This window comes from Brassica rapa, chromosome A03, assembly GCF_000309985.2.
Source record: "Brassica rapa cultivar Chiifu-401-42 chromosome A03, CAAS_Brap_v3.01, whole genome shotgun sequence".
Taxonomy (NCBI): Eukaryota; Viridiplantae; Streptophyta; class Magnoliopsida; order Brassicales; family Brassicaceae; genus Brassica; species Brassica rapa.
The window spans coordinates 19,254,461-19,273,058 of record NC_024797.2 but is presented as its reverse complement, the minus strand read 5'-3'; the positions used below and the strand labels follow the sequence as shown (position 1 = coordinate 19,273,058).

The 18,598-nt window shown below is 36.9% G+C and overlaps 5 protein-coding genes across 6 annotated transcripts; 4 read left to right on the top strand and 1 right to left on the bottom strand.

The window, feature by feature from the left end:
* The first annotated feature begins 103 nt into the window (after positions 1-103).
* On the top strand, positions 104-6,751 carry LOC108871174 (RNA polymerase II C-terminal domain phosphatase-like 5). Its single transcript, XM_018657347.2, has 3 exons — positions 104-968; positions 2,964-2,968; positions 3,509-6,751. The coding sequence occupies exons 1-3, from the start codon at positions 157-159 to the stop codon at positions 4,450-4,452; spliced, it is 1,761 nt and encodes a 586-aa protein (XP_018512863.2). The 5' UTR covers positions 104-156; the 3' UTR covers positions 4,453-6,751.
* A 278-nt stretch (positions 6,752-7,029) lies between these two features.
* On the top strand, positions 7,030-8,234 carry LOC103859816 (zinc finger protein AZF2). Its single transcript, XM_009137393.3, has one exon. It carries the CDS (start codon positions 7,287-7,289, stop codon positions 8,088-8,090), a length of 804 nt encoding a protein of 267 aa, XP_009135641.1. The 5' UTR covers positions 7,030-7,286; the 3' UTR covers positions 8,091-8,234.
* A 607-nt stretch (positions 8,235-8,841) lies between these two features.
* LOC103859815 (F-box/kelch-repeat protein At3g16740) lies at positions 8,842-17,415 on the top strand. Of its 2 annotated transcripts, XM_033286749.1 has the most exons (3): positions 8,842-16,382; positions 16,859-17,156; positions 17,235-17,415. In XM_033286749.1, the coding sequence occupies exon 1, from the start codon at positions 11,478-11,480 to the stop codon at positions 12,702-12,704; it is 1,227 nt and encodes a 408-aa protein (XP_033142640.1). In that variant the 5' UTR covers positions 8,842-11,477; the 3' UTR covers positions 12,705-16,382; positions 16,859-17,156; positions 17,235-17,415. The 2 variants fall into 2 exon arrangements, with proteins under 2 accessions (XP_033142640.1, XP_033142639.1); XM_033286748.1 differs by having other exon boundaries at positions 8,842-17,156.
* On the top strand, positions 13,463-13,843 carry LOC117132610. Its single transcript, XM_033287355.1, has one exon. The coding sequence runs from the start codon at positions 13,463-13,465 to the stop codon at positions 13,841-13,843; it is 381 nt and encodes a 126-aa protein (XP_033143246.1).
* On the bottom strand, positions 14,230-15,777 carry LOC103860200. Its single transcript, XM_009137797.1, has 2 exons — positions 14,601-15,777; positions 14,230-14,483 (listed from the first exon to the last, which is right to left on the bottom strand). Exons 1-2 carry the CDS (start codon positions 15,775-15,777, stop codon positions 14,230-14,232), a joined length of 1,431 nt encoding a protein of 476 aa, XP_009136045.1.
* Positions 17,416-18,598: the final 1,183 nt, after the last annotated feature.

Sequence of the window (18,598 nt, the reverse complement as noted above, 5' to 3'; positions counted from 1 at the left end):
AGCTTTATCTCTTTCAGTCTCTTTATAAAGACGATATGAGACCAGAAGCGTGAGACAATTTTTTTTTCCTCCTCTTAACTCGATTCGACGCTTTACTTTCTCAGACTTCGTTTTCGTGAATTCGCCACCAAATCCTCTGATATTGTTTGAGAAACCATGTCTGTACTCGAAGCGGTGATCAACACCTCCTTCTCACCGTCTTCCAACACATGTCTTCACTCGGTCTCTCTCCACGGAATCTGCATCGCTTGCAACTCGATCGTCGACGAACTTGACCTCTACCGCAGACCGTTCGAATATCTTTCCCCCGGTTTACAGCTAACCCAGGACGCCGTAGCGTTAACCAAACGCCTCGAAACTTTATCATCTTCCCTCGGCAAGCAGAAACTCCACTTGGTCCTCGACTTGGACCACACGCTCCTCCAAGCCGAAAAAGTTTACCGTCTCGCCGAAGCAGAGAGGTATCTAATCGGCGAAGCGGGTTCTAGGGACGATCTGTGGAAGTTGAAATCAAGTGACTTCTTGGTAAAGCTAAGGCCTCTCCTTAGAGATTTCTTGAGAGAAGCCAACAAGATGTTCACCATGCACGTTTACACGATGGGTACTCGCTCCTACGCCGAAGCCATCTTGGAGCTGATCGATCCGGATCGATTCTATTTCGGTAAAAGAGTGATAACGAGAGACGAGAGTCCTTGTACGAAGACGCTTGATTTGGTTTTGGCGGATGAGCGTGGAGTGATGATTGTGGATGATACACGTGATGTATGGCCTGATCACAAGAGTAATTTGATTGTAATTAGCAGATACAAGTACTTCAGAATGAAGAGAAGCCAACACTACTCTGAGGAGAAGACTGACGAAAGTGAAAGCAAGAGTGGATTGGTTGATGTTTTTAGAATACTAAAGGAAGTTCACCGTAGATTCTTTAAGGTTAGAGAAGAGTTGGCCTCAAAGGACGTGAGGCTGCTGTTACAAGAGATAGCATTCAATCGTGTCTGACAAGTAATCTTTTAATTTGTCAAAAAAAAATATTATAAAAATTGTTGTAAATCTGTTTATCCCCGCCGCCGCCGTTTCATGTATAAGAAGTGTAATGCGAATCCAATTTATTTTTTCTACAAACTAAAGCATATTATTCTATATGAGATTGATTGACTTCAACTGTGTCAACAAAAAGATCTGTTGTTCTGTAGAAGTTTCATCGAGGTTTAGAAGCAAAGTTATTTTGAGTAGAAACCTTAAAAGCATATTCCATATGAGATGAATATGTGTATTTTCTTATATTTCTTTTGCATTAATCTTAGTATCTCTTGGGTAATAATAGTATAGATCGCTCAAAGAATTTGAAACTACAAAGGAATGTATTTTTAGTATTTACTTCTGCATGATACAGAAAAATAGGACTAAAAGTCTTAAAACTTAAAACATATTTTGATTCAATTATCGACAAATTAATGAGAGTTTATGAATTGGAAGAAATATTATTCGATTCTCACAGAAATCACAGAAATAATGTTACAAGATGCATATGCTTATATAGAGATTAAATCAATATGATTTCTTAAACTAATATAGAATAATATATTACAAAAATGTTTACTTTTTTATTCTTCTTGTCCTTTCTAAATTACTATAGATTTGTCTTGATCTTTTTAGATTTTTTTCTAATTATTTGCATGTTTCCATAATTTTGATATGGTTGATTTTCTCGATTTTCCAATATCCTCGTGCAAGCTCATATATTGTAACACGTGAAAATGTACAAAATTTTTTAAAATATCAGCAATATACTCTACCTTGAAGCAAATAAAGTGATGTTTATACTCGATCACATAGTCAAATCGACTGCAACACCCGACCGTCGGGTAAACGATGTTTATATTCAAATCATAGAGTCAAACTGGCAGCAACACCCGACCGCTCGGGTCATCATCGGGTATAGGGTTCTTCAAATAAGGGACAAAAACTTGTGATTGTCCAAGTAGTAATTCGCAATTGCGAAGTAGAAAAACAACTTATGAAAGCGAGAATTTAATCACAAAATTTTGTTTTCGTGAATGAAAAACATAAACTTGTTGAGATAAAAAAAACTTTAGCTTTTGTATATGAATAGCAAAAGTTCCAAAGTAATGATTTTGAGCATGGCGGCTTATATATATTTATATAGAAAATAAACCAACCTAATTTCTTAAACTAGTATTTAATGATATATTAAATAAATGTTATCCCTCTATTCTTCTTGACCTTTCTAGGTTACTCTAAAATCGTCTCAAATTCCTAGATATTTTTTTATCTTCGTATTTCCATAATTTTGATATGGTAGATCTTCTTGATCTCCCAATAATTATCAATCGAATCTTTGGGACACTCTTAGCTATGAAAAGAACAACTTGTGTTCATGAATCATGATGCTTCATTTTTACTTAGCTGCAGAACTTGGATATGCTTTGGTTCTAGGTTTCACATTGGTTTGGTAGACCTTTCGTGCCTTAAAACTCTCTCACATCGACCCAGTTAAAGAGAATTATAACCCAAAACCAAATACAAAAGATATATGCATAATATCTCTAAAGCCATCTTTTTAAAGTGGTTTAGTTATGATGCTCTTGGGTTCGCATTACAAGATTGCTAAACTCAAGTGTGCGGTTCAAGCATTTACTTGTTTGTGACCATCTCTAAGACTCAGGAACAATGTCTGAAAGTTCAAATAGATTGACTCAGTGGAAAAGGATAGAACACCAGCACCTTACACTAATAGTCTAATACTAATACATTATGCATCTTCCCTTTATTTAACTCACAATTCTACAATTACAAACATAAAACACAGTAGACCAATAGTATTCTAATAAGTATACTTAATTTTTGTGAAGTTTGTATTCTATTATTAACTAATGGAAACATAAAACATGTTCTGTTAATTTTTTATTTTTTTTCAAATAACAGAGGGACTAGTAAATTAGAAATAGTAAGTTCACTAATCAACACATTTATTTAGAAGTAAAAAAATTCGTAAATAAGCAGAAAGGCATGTAAAACAGTAAAAGTCAGTCTTAGTTTCAAAAAAGAAAAAAAACAGTAAAAGTCAGGCCTGTTAATTGGTTCATGAGGATACGACTAAAGAGGGTGAAAGTAGTCAATTAGGAATGTTTGCGCGTGGAGAACACGGCACAGTTGGAGAGAGCTCCCAAGAAAAAGGAAACACACAGACAACGGATTGGTCTAAAAAGGGAAAACACAAGACAACAAATAGATTTAAGGGCATAATGGTCAACTATTTATAACGACTTTCCTTTTTTCAACACTTTCCAAAAAAGTCGCTCCCCTCTCTCTATAAAAAAACAACGATATCAGACTGAGAGACTCCACTTGTTCTTGTAAAACCATTAGTAAATAACTCGATTCTACAATTCTTCTCTACAGGTTTGCGATCAAACTAGGGTTTTACTTTTGTTGATACTCGACTTTAGTTTTTGTATATTTGAACGTTTATTACAAGCGAACGGAGACGAAACCATGTCCCTTGTTGAGAAAATTTCTCTTGAACAGAGAGCCAAAAGACAAAGAATCGAACCCGTGATCAACACGTCTTCTTACTTGCCGTCTTCTCGTAGATGTCGTCACTGGTTTGTCCGTTACGGAATCTGCACCACATGCAAATCAACAGTTGATGAATCTCAAGGTAGAGCATTCGATTATCTTTCCCATGGTTTACAGCTAAGCCATGAGGCTGTAGCGGTGACAAAACACCTTACCACACTAGTCTCTTGTTCCAACGAGAAGAAACTTCATCTAGTTCTTGACTTGGACCACACGCTTCTCCACACCACTCGTATTCCACGTCTCACCCAAGCAGAGAAGTATCTAATCGAAGAAGCGGATTCGAATACAAGGGATGATCTGTACAAGTGGAAAGCCCCAGGTGATCCCTTGGTGTTCTTGACAAAGCTAAGGCCTTATGTTCGCGAGTTCTTGAAAGAAGCTAATGAGATGTTCACAATGTATGCTTACACAATGGGTAACCGCGACTACTCTAAATTCATCTTGGACGTGATTGATCCGAAGCAAATCTATTTCGGGGAAAGAGTGATAACAAGAGATGAGAGTCCTTACATGAAGACGCTTGATTTAGTTTTGGCTCATGAGCGTGGAGTGGTGATCGTGGATGATACACGTGATGTATGGCCTGATCACAAGCGTAACTTGATTGAAATTAGCAGATACAAGTATTTCAGGATGAACAACAGCCGACACTCAAAGCCATACTCTGAGGAGAAGATAGACGAAAGTGAAGGCAACGGTGGATTGGCTAATGTTTTGAAGTTACTTAAAGAAGTTCACTGTGAGTTCTTCAGAGTCGCCGATGAAAAAGAGTTGGAGTCAAAAGACGTGAGGCTGCTGCTACAAGAGATAGAATTCAATCGTATTAACAAAGAATATTTTATTAGGTAGAAACTTTGTTATAAGCATTGCAAGTCTGTTCAAGTGTAGAAACTTCATTTAAGTGTTGTCAGTTTGTGATCACTCATTCATATGTAAGAAGTATTGATTCTTTGCAAAGTTAATTTGATTACAAAACCTTTATAGCATATTCCATACAAGGTGTTTTAATATATTTCGCTCACATTAATCTAATAGTATCTCTTAGGTAATAATATATCATCAGTATTTACTTCTACTTCGTACAATAAAAAAAAGGATTAAAAGTTCATACTTAGGGACACTCTTTGCAAAGATAAAACCCACCATGTGTCGAGGATGCTTCTGTTTCTTCCTTACTACATTTCATGATTTAGATATGCTTTGGATGGGTTGCACTTCAATTTTATTAACGAATACTTCAAATGAAACAAGGAGCATATAACATTATAATACACTTTTGTGTCACACTAAGAAACATTTTCAGATAGTGAAACCAAAAAGCTTTCAAGTCATTTACTAAACCTGATACAGCTTCTTGTTGTTGTTACCATCCCAAATGTTCACAAAACTGTCACAGCCTCCGGTTGCAAAGGTGCCATAAGTGCAATATCATATTCGGATGATTATTCAGGGCAGTGTGTCTACGCATTAAAATTGTTCCCATTATCTCCTCTCTCTCACAGACAAAGCATAAGTAAACCTTTGTCTAGTTTAGTCTATGATATTTCAAATATAATAGAAACAAAAACAAAATAGTTAGAGATTTTGTTTTACAAACATTGCATATTAGCATCCAAGTTACCTCCAACTAGCTTTCAACTGATTCTAAATGGCCTCCTCCCTTATTTAGGTGGACTGAAAAAGAGTAGTAAATGTAGATAGAAACCTAGGAAACAGTTGGACTCCTTCTGCTAAGATGAGGAACTCACATTGGATGGAAGACGATGGCATTTACAGGGTAAACAATTTATCTTCCAGCCTCTAATTTCAGATGACATCTGAAACCATATCTGAGAACAAGTACAAATATGAGGAAAAGTACTTCTTAGCCTAAGCAGCCTGTGATTGCAACCTTTCTTTCAACAAAGCTAACAACATACGCTGTAAACATTCAAATATTAGAAATTGCAAACTGATGTAAGAGGTATGGTTGGGAACATGTTATAGTTCAAACTGGTTTAAACTAGCACCAAAGCAAAATTAAACACTATACATCCCCAAAATGTCATTTTTTTCCAACACTGGAAACAGTCTTGAAGTATAACATTGAGCTTTTTGAATGCAGGCTTTGTTCAGTGTTTTTAAATCATATTCACACTTTACTTCAGTAAACAAAAGAAGGTCGGGAGTGGCGACAAAGAGACAGTACTGTCTGACTTTTATGTCGCGGCTAACACTGAAACCAACGGAAACAGCAGTCCAGCAGTACTGCACAGCCACGTAAGGTCCCATTACACTTCACGTTATTACAAAGCAAAGGAGAAGATGATTAGAATAAGAGAAAGCGTCTTAAAATGTCTATGATTGTTTGTCTTCACATGAATTTGACACGTTTAAACGCCGCCACGTGACGTTTCCGCCAACGCGTTTGGATAAATCACGTCCACTATTTTTGCTTGTTGGGTATAACAAGAAAAGTGACATCGGCCTACAAGTGTAACGGAACTACCACGTGTCCTATAAACACGCCGCCTTTTAGTTGCTAACACGGTACGGCACGCCACAGACGATCTTTGTCCTCACCTACACTCAACTCCACTGAAGTTAGCTCAACATTCCTACGTATTCTCGAGGCATCCAGGTGTTTCTTTCATTTGACGAATATTAACGAGTTATTCTAAGTATTTTCTGAGAAATTCATTAAATGATTAGTTAGTGATTGTTGTCATGCGGTAAGGATTAACTAATCATTGAGACCATGCTAGTGAGATAATGATAATTAATCGAAAATATTCGATAAATCATGGAAAGATTAGTACCGATAAAACCGTAATTAGGCGTGTACGCGTTCGGTTTAAGACGTGCCCCACACGTCTCGTGGCTCGTAGCCAACACATAAGCCAGCTCCACGGGAAAGGTAAGGCCCTTTTTTATTTAATTTATTTTTTTATATTAGCTAAAATCTCATCTATTTTTGGGTTTGCCAGTTTATTTTCTGGTTTTTGACTTTGAACTGGTCTCTCACTCGTGATGGCTAATACCTGATTAGGTCAGCCGTGACCAAGAACCCGGTACGTACAGTAAATTCATCGATACTTCGCTTAGTTTATTTGGTCAAATGTAGTTTTTGTTTTATCAGCTTTTGGTCAAATTTAGTTAACAATCGAAGATTATTTATTTATAAAATATTTTTATACATAAAATTATTATCAATAGGCTATTTTTATAAAATAAATAGAAGACATAAATATGAAAGTGTTAAAGAAAATAAAAGGTGCTAACCTCAGATTTGATAGGTTAATATAGTTTGTATCCCATAGCATTTGTGCATCATCTTTTATTTTTAACCTGACACATATTCAAAAGCTAAAATGTTGTACAATAATTATAAAATCATTGTTGAGATTATAATTTATTTCTACTCTATAAAAATTTCCTTCTATATTTAGTTATTTACTATAGTATACAGGCCTCTTAAGCAACAGAGTGTGTATAGATGACGCAATAAAGAGATAAACATTATTGACCGACTTAATATTCATCGGCCACGTAGATTTCCATATAAAAACAGACCTTTCTTCAGCACTTCACTCCATCTTCTTCTCTCTTTCTCTCCAGCGATAATACTCTGAAATTTCTCAAATTTTCTGATATAAAATCAACGAAGAAAGACACAACACAACACAGAAAGATTCGTCTGATTTATGGCTCTCGAAGCGATGAACTCTCCGACAACTACGTCCCCGTTCACAGTCCGAAAAGATAGGATCGGAGCAACGGATGATCTGATGAACGACGCCGTTTTCTTGGAGCCTTGGCTGAAACGCAAACGCTCGAAACGCCAGCGTTCTCCCAGCCCTTCTTCCTCCACGCCGCCTCGACTTCACGCTAAATCCCAAAGTCAGGATCCTTCGGAGGAAGAGTATCTCGCTCTCTGTCTCCTCATGCTCGCCAAAGACCAGCCGCGGACGCGATTTCAACCGTCACCGCCGCCGCCGCCTCAAGAAAGGACGACGAAGCTTTCGTATAACTGTAGCGTTTGCGGAAAAGCGTTTCTTTCGTATCAGGCTTTAGGCGGCCACAAAGCCAGCCACCGCATCAAACCTCCAACCGCCGGTGATTCAACAGCTCCGAGCATCGCCGGAGAAAAGCATCCGACTTCCACAACCATCGCTCCTTCCGGGAAGATCCACGAGTGTTCCATCTGCCATAAAGTGTTTCCGACGGGTCAAGCTCTAGGCGGTCACAAACGCTGCCACTACGAAGGGAACCTCGGCGGCGGAAGCAAGTCGGTGAGCCACAGTGGAAGCGTGTCAAGTACGGTTTCGGAAGAACGAAGCAACCGTGTGATTATAGATCTGAATCTCCCGGCGTTACCGGAGCTCAGCCTTCATCACGACCCAGTCGTCGACGATGAGATTCTAAGTCCGTTGACCGGTAAAAAACCGCTTTTGTTGACCGGTCGCGACCAAGTCATCAAAAAAGAAGATTTATCTCTAAGAATATAATAATTAGTCTACTATTATTATGTAATTAGTTTCTGTTTTATTCGTTACAATTTTTTTTCTTATTTCTGGGATTGGATATATACTCATCTATGTTTAGACGGTTAGTGATTGATTCAATTTGATTGAAGGATTTGGTTGTCAGAATTTCCTTTTTAATTATTTTTAGTTAGGGCATCTCCATTTCCACTCCATAATTTACTCCAAATATGGAGTGGAAAATGGAGTATGAACAAACAATAAAAAATCACTCCATTTATGGAATAATCACTTTTTTGTTTCTTCATTACTTTACTTTTCACTTCATTTTGCAGTAAATTATGGAGTGGGGATAGAGATGATCTTAGTCTCTAATCTCTTGAATCCACGCTGTAAATAATAGGACACGTGGCGTTTTGTGTGTGAACCCAGAGTAGAAATACTAGTTGGCAAACGAGAATCCTTCCATGTGGTTACGTTCGTTCGTTGCCTTGATTAGCAATTAGCACATGTATACTTAATTTGGTCCATACATAACAAATTGTTATTTTTTATTATGTTTATTCTTTGTCATACCTTCCGATATGGGGTTATTGGCCACTGAAAGTATAGTGTATAGCCTAAGCTTCTTTTTATTCGTATTAAATCGTAACTAACTGCACATGCGTTTTAGCATCATTATTCAATTTTGTTGATTATATCGAATCATAAATACAGATGTGACCAGTGGCGGAGCCAGAAATTTTTTGTACCGGGGTCGAAAAAAAATCAAAAATATAATTTATATACTATAAAAAACTACATATACTCTAGGCACACTCCATTTTCTGTTGAATGTAAAAGTTTATTCAAACAAAAAAACGTTTGTACAATAACCGCTTCTTTGTTTAGAGTGTTCTGTATTTTTAAAGTTTTCAAGAAAAGAATAGCAAAAATGAATAAAAACAAAGCTCTATAACTATATTTGTTTAGAGTGTTCTGTATTTTTAAAGTTTTCAAGAAAAAAATAGCAATAACCACATACTGGTTCTTTCGTTTTGCTTCCATACTACTGAAACTGCCTCGTGTACGGTTGGTATTACCTAGTCAAATTACGAGAACCAAACACGTTATTATAGTGTAAAGTCATTAACTAATACCCGTCGCAAACTCGATAAAACCATATAAAGTCTTCGCTGATTCTATGTTCTCCAACGTTTTTATTAATTTTCACCAATAAAACATAGTTATTTAATTATAAAGCGATAGTTTTGGCGGTGCTGTGACATATTCACCAAAAGAAGACCACAAAACTATTTTTAATTTACAAAAAGAAACTACTTTTTAATTTCATTTTCTTAACTAAAAGAACCCAATTTTGGCATAGAAGAGAAGTGAAAAAACTATGTAAATGACAAGTAACAAAAGGTAGTTTCAAAAAAAAAAAGTAACAAAAGGTATAAAAAGTTTGTAATCTATTTTACCAAAAAAAGTTTGTAATCTAAGAGAGATGAATATTGAAAATACTAAAATAACCATCAATTGAGTCCATTCCATTCGTGTTCGTTTTGCATATAAACTATGATGTTCTTGACGTGTTGCCAAATATAATCTTATCCAAACACATCTTCAAAAAGCTTTTGTTTTATTTGTTCTTGTTATCTATCTAGAATTGTTATTTAAATAAGGATCACTTGGTCACCAAGTGTTGGTGTCTCTGTTGGTTGCACTTAACAAATGAGAATGATAACGTCATTTGTCGCGTTCGTTAAGCACATCAAAACACTGAAATACGTAGTCCAAATTGCATTGATGCGGCACTCTGGGGAAAACGACAAGATATATTAAAAAGAACGACAAGAAGTCTACACACAAAAAAAAGAAACGGCACATGTGAGATGAGAAAAGTGCAACTTCTAAATAAGCAAATGGGAAAGATCTGGAATGTGTCAAATGTCAATCCATAAGGAAAAAGCAGCGTGGCAAAACGGTGAATCAGTGATCAGACGGATATTAATTCGAACCTTAAATTTTCGTATCTACATCTTTTTTTCCTTAGAGATTTTTTGAACATCAACATAGGCAAAAGATTCATTGTATACAACTAATGCTAACTTCACAGGTAACAAGAACCGCCTTCTATTATTCTCATGGTTGAGAGTCGCCATAAACTCGGAGGAGATCAGTCTCTACAGTTGTGAAGTCCGTTTGGTCTATATCCCGCTTAGTTGTATTATGTGCGTCTTTTCTTATTTACACTTTTTACCTTCGATCTCAGCGATAATATGGAAGACTGCATAGCGTGCATGACATCAACAGCTAAGCTAACAAACATGCGTGAGATCTAGAATATCAACTTAAAACACACAAAAAATCATAAAAAGCACTCAGAAAACACTCTAAGACCATGATTAATCCCAGTCTCTTAAATGAGGTTCTTAGTTTCGGATAAAAGACGATTTTTAACTTTTTTTTTAGATTTTAGCTAAGAAAAACTAATAACCGTTTCTTAAATAAAAGATATAAGAGCCGTTTCTTAGCCAAAAAAAAAATAAAAAAAAAAATAAAGAAAAACAAAAAATATCAAATCATTTGTTAAGAACCCCGGCTAAGAGACCGGAGCTAATGATACAGAATAAGCCAAAACAAGCACAATCCATGCAAACAGGCACTCACCACAAGCTTTCCAACAATTGGAAGACAAAGCCTCTGGCTTTCAAGTTTCAAGGCTTCAGTTGCTAGCAAAGAATTCAAATGATCCATGTCCAGAAGAGACCATTAATCTTCTATAGGTAACCTGTCTAAAGTTTCAAAATAGAGTGATTTCGTTATCATCAATATAGCAATTACAAACAATGATACAAAATAGCTAGAAGTTCATATTCTCACCTTCTCCTTTAAGATGAAAGCTAGTTTCAGTTTCTTCATCAGAAAGAGCAACTTGATCCGTTTCAGAGTGACAAAATGGCGAGATTGATACCCATGCATTCCACAGGTTTTTCTGGACTATATTACTTTTTCATGCTTATTATCATTCATATTTGCATTGGTGATCACATCAGCATCGGAAAAATATCAGCATGCAACGCAATCCAAAACGTAGAGAGGAACAAAAGTGAAATAAAATCCTGTTCTCGGTCCTCTCACCAGAGAATGATAAGTATGCCATGTTAATAGATTAAAAAAATTGTGCATCCTCCCATCGGGTTAACATCGCCGATTAAATAAAAAAGTTTTGGAAAACACATATTCTATTATTCTTTTATTTTAATCAATATATATATAACTTTTTTTTGTAACATTCAATATATATATATTTTTTTTTTCAGGTAGGTTAACCTAATCTCTTTTAACTATTAAAAGAGAGGGAGGGAGGAAAAAGAAAAGCCGTCACACTCATATTACAACCTTCCTTCGTTGAAACTTGAAAAGATGACGATGATCTCTGATCTTCCACATGATTTGGTAGAGAATGTACTATCGAGGCTTCCCCTGATGACATCTACCCGAAAGGTGCGCTCTACATGCAAACGGTGGAACGCTTTATCTAAGGATCCCGACTTTACAAAACGCTTTGTTAAAGGGTTGTCAAGGCTGATAATCATGAGATCTGAATTTAGGATTTGGTTAATGAGCGTCGATTTCCAAGGTAGCCTCAACAATAAGGACGACTTTGTTGCTCCATATGTTAAAGAAGGTAAACTTACTAGCCTAAACAATTCAGATCCCCAGATATCAAAAGTTTTTCACTGCAACGGGTTACTCTTATGCTCGACCAAAGACATGCGTAGGCTCGTTGTTTGGAACCCGTACTTGGGACAAACTAGGCGGATCAAACCCAGGATAGCTTTCCACAAACGCGACATCTATGCTCTCGGTTACGACGTAAACAAGAACCAAAAAATATTGAGGTTTTTGGATGATAACACTACATTTAGAAACCCCTATTTTGTATATGAGATATACGATTTAAAGTCTAGCTCATGGAGGGTTCTTGATGTCAATGCTGACTGGGAGATAGATTATTATCATCGTGGATTGTCTTTGAAGGGAAGTGCTTACTTTTTTGCTAAAGAAAAAATGGAATGGGATGGAGAAGAAGGAGAAGAAGGAGAAGAAGAAATAGATGTAACAGACCAAGAGACGTTTCTGCTTTGTTTTGATTTTACAAGAGAGAGATTTGGACCGCGTCTGCCTCTGCCGTTTCACTCTCATGCTGAAGAAACTGTGGCCCTCTCTAGTGTTAGAGAAGAGCAGCTTGCGGTGTTATATCAGGGGGATTCATCGTGTCTAGTAGAGATATGGGTTACAAATAGAATTGAGCCTAATGCAGTGTCATGGAGCAAGTTGTTTTTATCAGTGGATATTGAAACACTCTTTGGTCCCCATCTGCTTCATTTTGCCGGTGGGAGTTTCATCATTGACGAGGAACAAAAACTCGCAGTGATTTTTGATAAAGACGAAGAAGAAATGTACAATAAAGCTTACCTAATTGGGGAGAATGGATGCTACAAAACATTGGATCTCCAAGAGGATACATACCACCGAGCAGAAACTGGAGAATTCACTAGTATGCCACTCGTGTGCTCTTATTTTCCTACATCGGTGAAGATCCAGCAACGTGCAAGACGAGGCAAAAGGAAAGAACGAGATTATTAGAATCATTTGGTTTTATTGTGTCATCTCCTTTAAACAAGATTAAGTTGTTTCTGTTTGATTAATAAAACAGTTTTTGCTGATGGAGTTCCTTGCTGAATAATAATTCTTAATTAGTCTTTTATTGTTTGATCAAAAAGAAAAATTAGTCTTTTATTTTACTATCAGTTCTTTTCATCTCTTCATGTAGACCTTGTATGCTTCCAACCATGCATTGTGGTGAGGCAAGCTAAATCAAGGGACTGTAGTATGTTTACTTTTAATTTTGTTTGTTGTTGTTTCCAGTTATTTTCAACAGTGTTCTATACCTCTCTATGATTGTGGCCATTGCCACCATGAAAATAAAGGTTTTAATTTTAGTAAATTTGGTTTCTTGGATCGAATTTTGGGTGATTTGATTTGAGTATCAGAAAGAAAAGATGTTTGCACATGAAGAAAGGAAGTAAGTAACTTGGATGATAGACACATTGAAATGAAGACAAAAAGGGCAATTAAAAACTATTGATCAGATAAGAAGAATCCCATCTCTTCCACCGGTGGGACTGGGACCAGGAACGCTGACTGCTTCGATCTGCTGGAATCTATGGATATCAAGAAACCAATTGACCTTCCAACAGAGAAAATTCACACCAGAGGAGACTCTAAAAAAAGCGACCTGTGAAGCTCGAGAATGGACGCTTGCTCAAACTCCACCGCTAACTCCGAGCCAGAGACCTCCTAGCATCAACCAGGATCCTCCTCTAAGTACCTCAACAACGCGCATGTACACAGATGCTGCTTGGAACGCCTCAACGGGCTTTGCGGGACTTGGATGGATCATCGATGATACGGGATCGTCATCATCATACTCAGCGACTGCAACCTTTGTAAAGTCGCCCCTCTTTGCGGAAACCTTGGCTTTGCGAAAAGCTATGACCTCTGCTATTGATAAAGGGATTAACTCTCTCCTGATTCTCTCGGATTCTCAGTCTCTCATCAAGCTTCTGAATTCAAAGGGAAGGAATCTTGAGATCGCAGGACTCCTCAACGACATTTATCTCCTATCTACTTCCTTTAATGCTATCCAGTTTAAGTTTATTCCTAGAGCAAACAATGATAGGGCAGACTCTGTTGCCAAACAAGCTCTAGCTGTAATGTTTTAAATGTTTAAGTTTTAATGAATGCAGTTTCACAAAAAAAAAAAAAAAAACTATTGACGATAAAGATTCATTTTTTTAAAGAAGATCAATATAAAGATAGTTTGTAAATGAGATTTTATAGTATGGTGAAGTTGAAATAACTACAAAAGAAAACGAGATAACTTTCTTGGTTTCTTTCATTCAGCTATAATTACTCAGCAAAATTACTCAGTTAGCCAACAACGTAACAAGATTGCAACGTGCGGGTTCATCCTCGGATGAGCTTTTAATCTTTTTTTTTTTTGAATGAATGTTAAATTTATTCATCAAAAAACTCTTCTTACAACAAGTGTGACCTTTGTTTATTTTATAAACTCATAACTCCTATGATCTTAACTTTTTAAAAAATTTTAAACTCTTGTGCTAAACCAAAATTGTAATCCTTCTTCCCACCCTTTAACTCCTTTTGTTCTCATAATACTCAACTTATTTCGCATCCCCTTATCCACCAACTTCATAACAGCTACTATCGGCAATGGCTTCTCGTCATGCTTGATCCTGTTCCTTTCTCTCCACAAGACATGGATAGTAACCTGAAAAGCATATCTAAGACAAAATCTCTTCTTCATTTCTATTCTCTCCTCCTTGATGATGGTCAATATGTCTGACCAAACATTTGTGTACTCATTGAGAAGTATACCTTTTGTAATATACTCCTATACCTGAGAAGAGTAGGAGCAGTCAAAAAATAAATGGCTTCTCGACTCCGACTCTCTCTTACAGAGCACACAGATCACATCAACATCCCGATTCCACTTGGAGATTCTGTCCATCGTAGACAGTCTATCTTTTACTGCTAACCAGGCTATGAATGCATACTTTGGGGTCGCTTGAGAGAACCAGATGCTTCTTGACCAGTCACATCTCCCCGTTTCAATTTTCATTAACAACCAGGTTTCATATGTCGAGAACTTCTGTTTAAAACCCGTTTTCCTCCTCCACATATTTACATCTTCCACTTCATCTCTCAGCTTCTCTTTAACAATAACCAAATCAGACTCAATGTTATTTAGCAACTGAGAGCGATGCCTCCTTTGTCTTGTAACACTTACTGCTTCCTTAACTGTAGCTTCTCTGCTAATACCCATATCAACTATGCCTCTCTCGCCTAGCAGAGTGAAGAGAGATCCTCTTATTGACCAGTCATCAAACCAGAACGAAGTCGTTTCCCCACTCCCCAACTCTTTCTTATGAAAAGACCTGGCTACATCTCTCATCTTTACCATCTTCCTCCACATCCAAGAGCCTACTTGAGATTTCTCACTTATCTCCCAAAATGTCTTATGTTTTAACAAGTTACTCTCCACCCATTTCCCCCACAATGAAGCACCCGAAAGCATTCTCCAAATAAGCTTTAACACATTAACTCTGTTGACGACTTTGAGAGCTCTAATACCCAATCCTCCTTCTTGCTTAGTCTGACAGACAACGTTCCAAGCAACCTTAGCTCCCATGACTTTTAATTCAGGCCCTGTCCATAGAAAAGCTCCACAGAGACTTTCTATTTCCTGAATACACTTACTGGGTAGAAGGTAGACCGTGGCCCAGAAATTCACCAAACTCATTAGCACAGCTTTAATCAGTTGAAGTCTTCCCGCGTAAGAGAGAAATTTACTTGTTAAGGTACTGATTCGGCATCTGATCTTCTCAACCAGTGGGAAATAATCCTGCTTTCTCATAGCTTTAGTCATTAATGGGAGACCAAGATACCTGATAGGAAGCACACCTTTTGCAAATGAGAAATTTGACAAAATTCTTACTTCCTCCTCCTCAGAAACTCCCGCTAAGTATAACGTAGACTTCGCTATACTGATATGCAGACCAGACCAATCAGCAAATTTATCAAATACTGATAGAGCTTCCTTAACAGACTCTTTAGACCCCTCCACAAACACCATCAGGTCATCCGCAAAACATAGGTGGGTTATAAAAAGTAACTTACATAATAAATGCCATTCGGTTTCTGGTAACCATTCGTTATCTTCAACTAAAACCTTAAGAAAGTCCCATGAGAATTGCAGGTCATATACCAAAATGTCAAAAGCCCAAGAGAACTCTTGATGAGATCAAACCCGATAATTTGAACAGAATATAACCAATATGTAACACCCGGGAATTCACCTAGTGACAAATATAACATGGGAAACGGGCATAGACGACTTCTTTTCTGCTAACATTTATCTAATATCTTATAGATTTTCTTTACTGTCAATTTATTCTTCCACCTGAAAACCGCAGCTTCCCACGTGTCATCTCTAACAAATTTTCTTTATTGTCACTCACACAAACAGAAAAGCTATACGGGGTCCACAAATATCTTTCTTCGAGGTTATATACCAACACGCACGCATAACAGATTTTGTAGAGTAGACTAAAGCGAGACTAGAGCGAGACTAGAGTGAGAGAGAAGAAATTTACAAAATGAATCTAGAGAATAGCCAGATAGCAGAGAACAACCGGATGAGCGGGATAAGGAATCTTCAGACGAACCACCGCAACCACCGTAAGTATCTTCTCCCCTTATACATTACACTGAATAGATCAATTTTTCTCCTCGCCGTGAAACCGTCGAGTCATTTCATATAATTTCTCCGTTTGATTCTTCTCTCCCCCATCTCCTCCTCTGTTTCGTTCACTGATTTTCTTCCCATATCGATCTTTACTCGTTAGACGTGCTTTTACTTTCCTCCTCTTCTCTTTCAACGTGACGCTACACGTATCTGACGCCACGGTGTGAAGAGTAGTCAGAGGAAGATGGTGGTTACTTACTCAGCTCGATCTTAGTGTGTGCTTTTCTCTTTCCTCTTTTTGTGTGACGCGATCGTCTTAAGAGGGAGAAGTGCATTTCATCATCTTCATCAACGCGTCGTCGGAGAATAACGATATTCAAACTATTATTCTGACTCGTTAACATAATAATATTCACATGACGAATCTTATGAAACTATTATTGTATATCGTAATTTGTTTTTGTTGCAGCGGACGTTGGGAATATCATCCGGCGCTCTGAGGACAACTGGCTCAGTGCTAGCGATGTTTACAGTATTCTCAGTCATCGGGAGAGTTTGACGGTTTCCACCAACCAAAATCCCCGACGTGGGGTCGAAGGGCTTTATCTTTTCTATTGCCACCGGTTCTTAAACTACAGGAACGGCTTCGTAGGGACGCGTCGATTTACTCGCAGACATGGCGAGCACACTATCAGAGTTACCCAGTCTCGACCCCTTCGTCCTGTTGCTCCCACTTATAGCCGCAGGTTACACCGGTGCTACCCTAGGTAATCAATTTATTTGAAATTTAAAATTAATCTTAAAATCAGTTTCAATGTATTAATACTATCTTTTATACTATATAGTTTCGGCAGGTTTGTCCTCGTGCACTACCGCATTGTGTAGGTGTTGATCTCATCTCATCTTCCTCGTCTATCCTAACCATATTTGAGTGACTATATCGAACTTATGATAAACCTAGATCAATGTTATTCTGTCTTAATAAAAATGTTATTGTATCTCTGGGTTACTATTATGGACTTATCATAAACATTCTCACGTTATTGTATCTTTGGTTTACTATTATGGACTTATCATAAACATTCTCGTTACGTTATTATATATTAAACTTCTATCTTAATCATATTATTTTTGGCTAATGTAAAGCATGCAAATTTCATCCAAAAAAAACACTTTAATCCCCAAAATGATCCGTCGATGCATATTCACATTTTAAATAAAAGCTATTGGGCTATTTATTTGATCCAACAAAAACAAGCACAAGCCATGCAAACAGGCACTCACCACAAGTTTTCCAACAATTGGAAGACAAAGCCTCTGGCTTTCAAGTTTCAAGGCTTCAGTTGCTAGCAAAGAATTCAAATGATCCATGTCCAGAAGGGACCATTAATCCTCTATAGGTAACCTGTCTACAGTTTCAAAATATAGTGATTTCGTTATCATCAATATAGCAATTATTACAAACAATGATACAAAATAGCTAGAAGTTCATATTCTCACCTTCTCCTTTAAGATGAAAGCTAGTTTCAGTTTCTTCATCAGGAAGAGCAACTTGATCCGTTTCAGAGTGACAAAATGGCGAGATTGGTCCCCATGCATTCCACAGGTTTTTCTGTCAAGAAAGAAAGTGTGCCTTCACGAATGACTCAAGTCAACTATCAATCTGGACTATATTACTTTTTCATGCTTATTCTCATTCATATTTCCATTGGTGATCACATCAGCATCAGAAAATTATCAGCATGCAACGCAATCCAAAACGTAGAGAGGCACAAAAGTGAAATCAATTCCTGTGCTGGGTCCTCTTACCTGAGAATTATTAAGCATGCCATGTTAGTAGATTAACAAAATCGTGTTTATAACATTGTAGTTAAAGGAACGCGTATTAGAGGTTTAATTAAGCATTTACAAAAACATTTTTTTTAATATTCAATCTTGCATCCTCCCATCCCGTTCAATCGCCGGTTAAATAATTTTTTTTGGGAAACACAAATTTTTTTAACAACTATTTTATTTATATAAAATATAGCATTACACATAAAATAATACAAATACAATTAAATGCATATCTAAAATAAAAGGAAACATTACATACAATACATAAAATAAAATTAAAAGAAGCTTTTTTCTGAGCTTTCTTACTGCAATCTCCATGTTTTGGAAAACACATACAATACAACCTCTATAAATTAATATTCGATAAATTAAT

Coding starts and splice junctions, on each gene's coding strand:
- LOC108871174 (XM_018657347.2), top strand. CDS start 157: ATGTCTGTACTCGAAGCGGTGATCAACACCTCCTTCTCACCGTCTTCC.
- LOC117132610 (XM_033287355.1), top strand. CDS start 13,463: ATGTACACAGATGCTGCTTGGAACGCCTCAACGGGCTTTGCGGGACTT.
- LOC103859816 (XM_009137393.3), top strand. CDS start 7,287: ATGGCTCTCGAAGCGATGAACTCTCCGACAACTACGTCCCCGTTCACA.
- LOC103860200 (XM_009137797.1), bottom strand. CDS start 15,777: ATGGTGTTTGTGGAGGGGTCTAAAGAGTCTGTTAAGGAAGCTCTATCA. Junction 14,484..14,600: donor TGATGTGATCTGTGTGCTCT/GTAAGAGAGAGT, acceptor ATGTTTGGTCAG/ACATATTGACCATCATCAAG.
- LOC103859815 (XM_033286749.1), top strand. CDS start 11,478: ATGACGATGATCTCTGATCTTCCACATGATTTGGTAGAGAATGTACTA.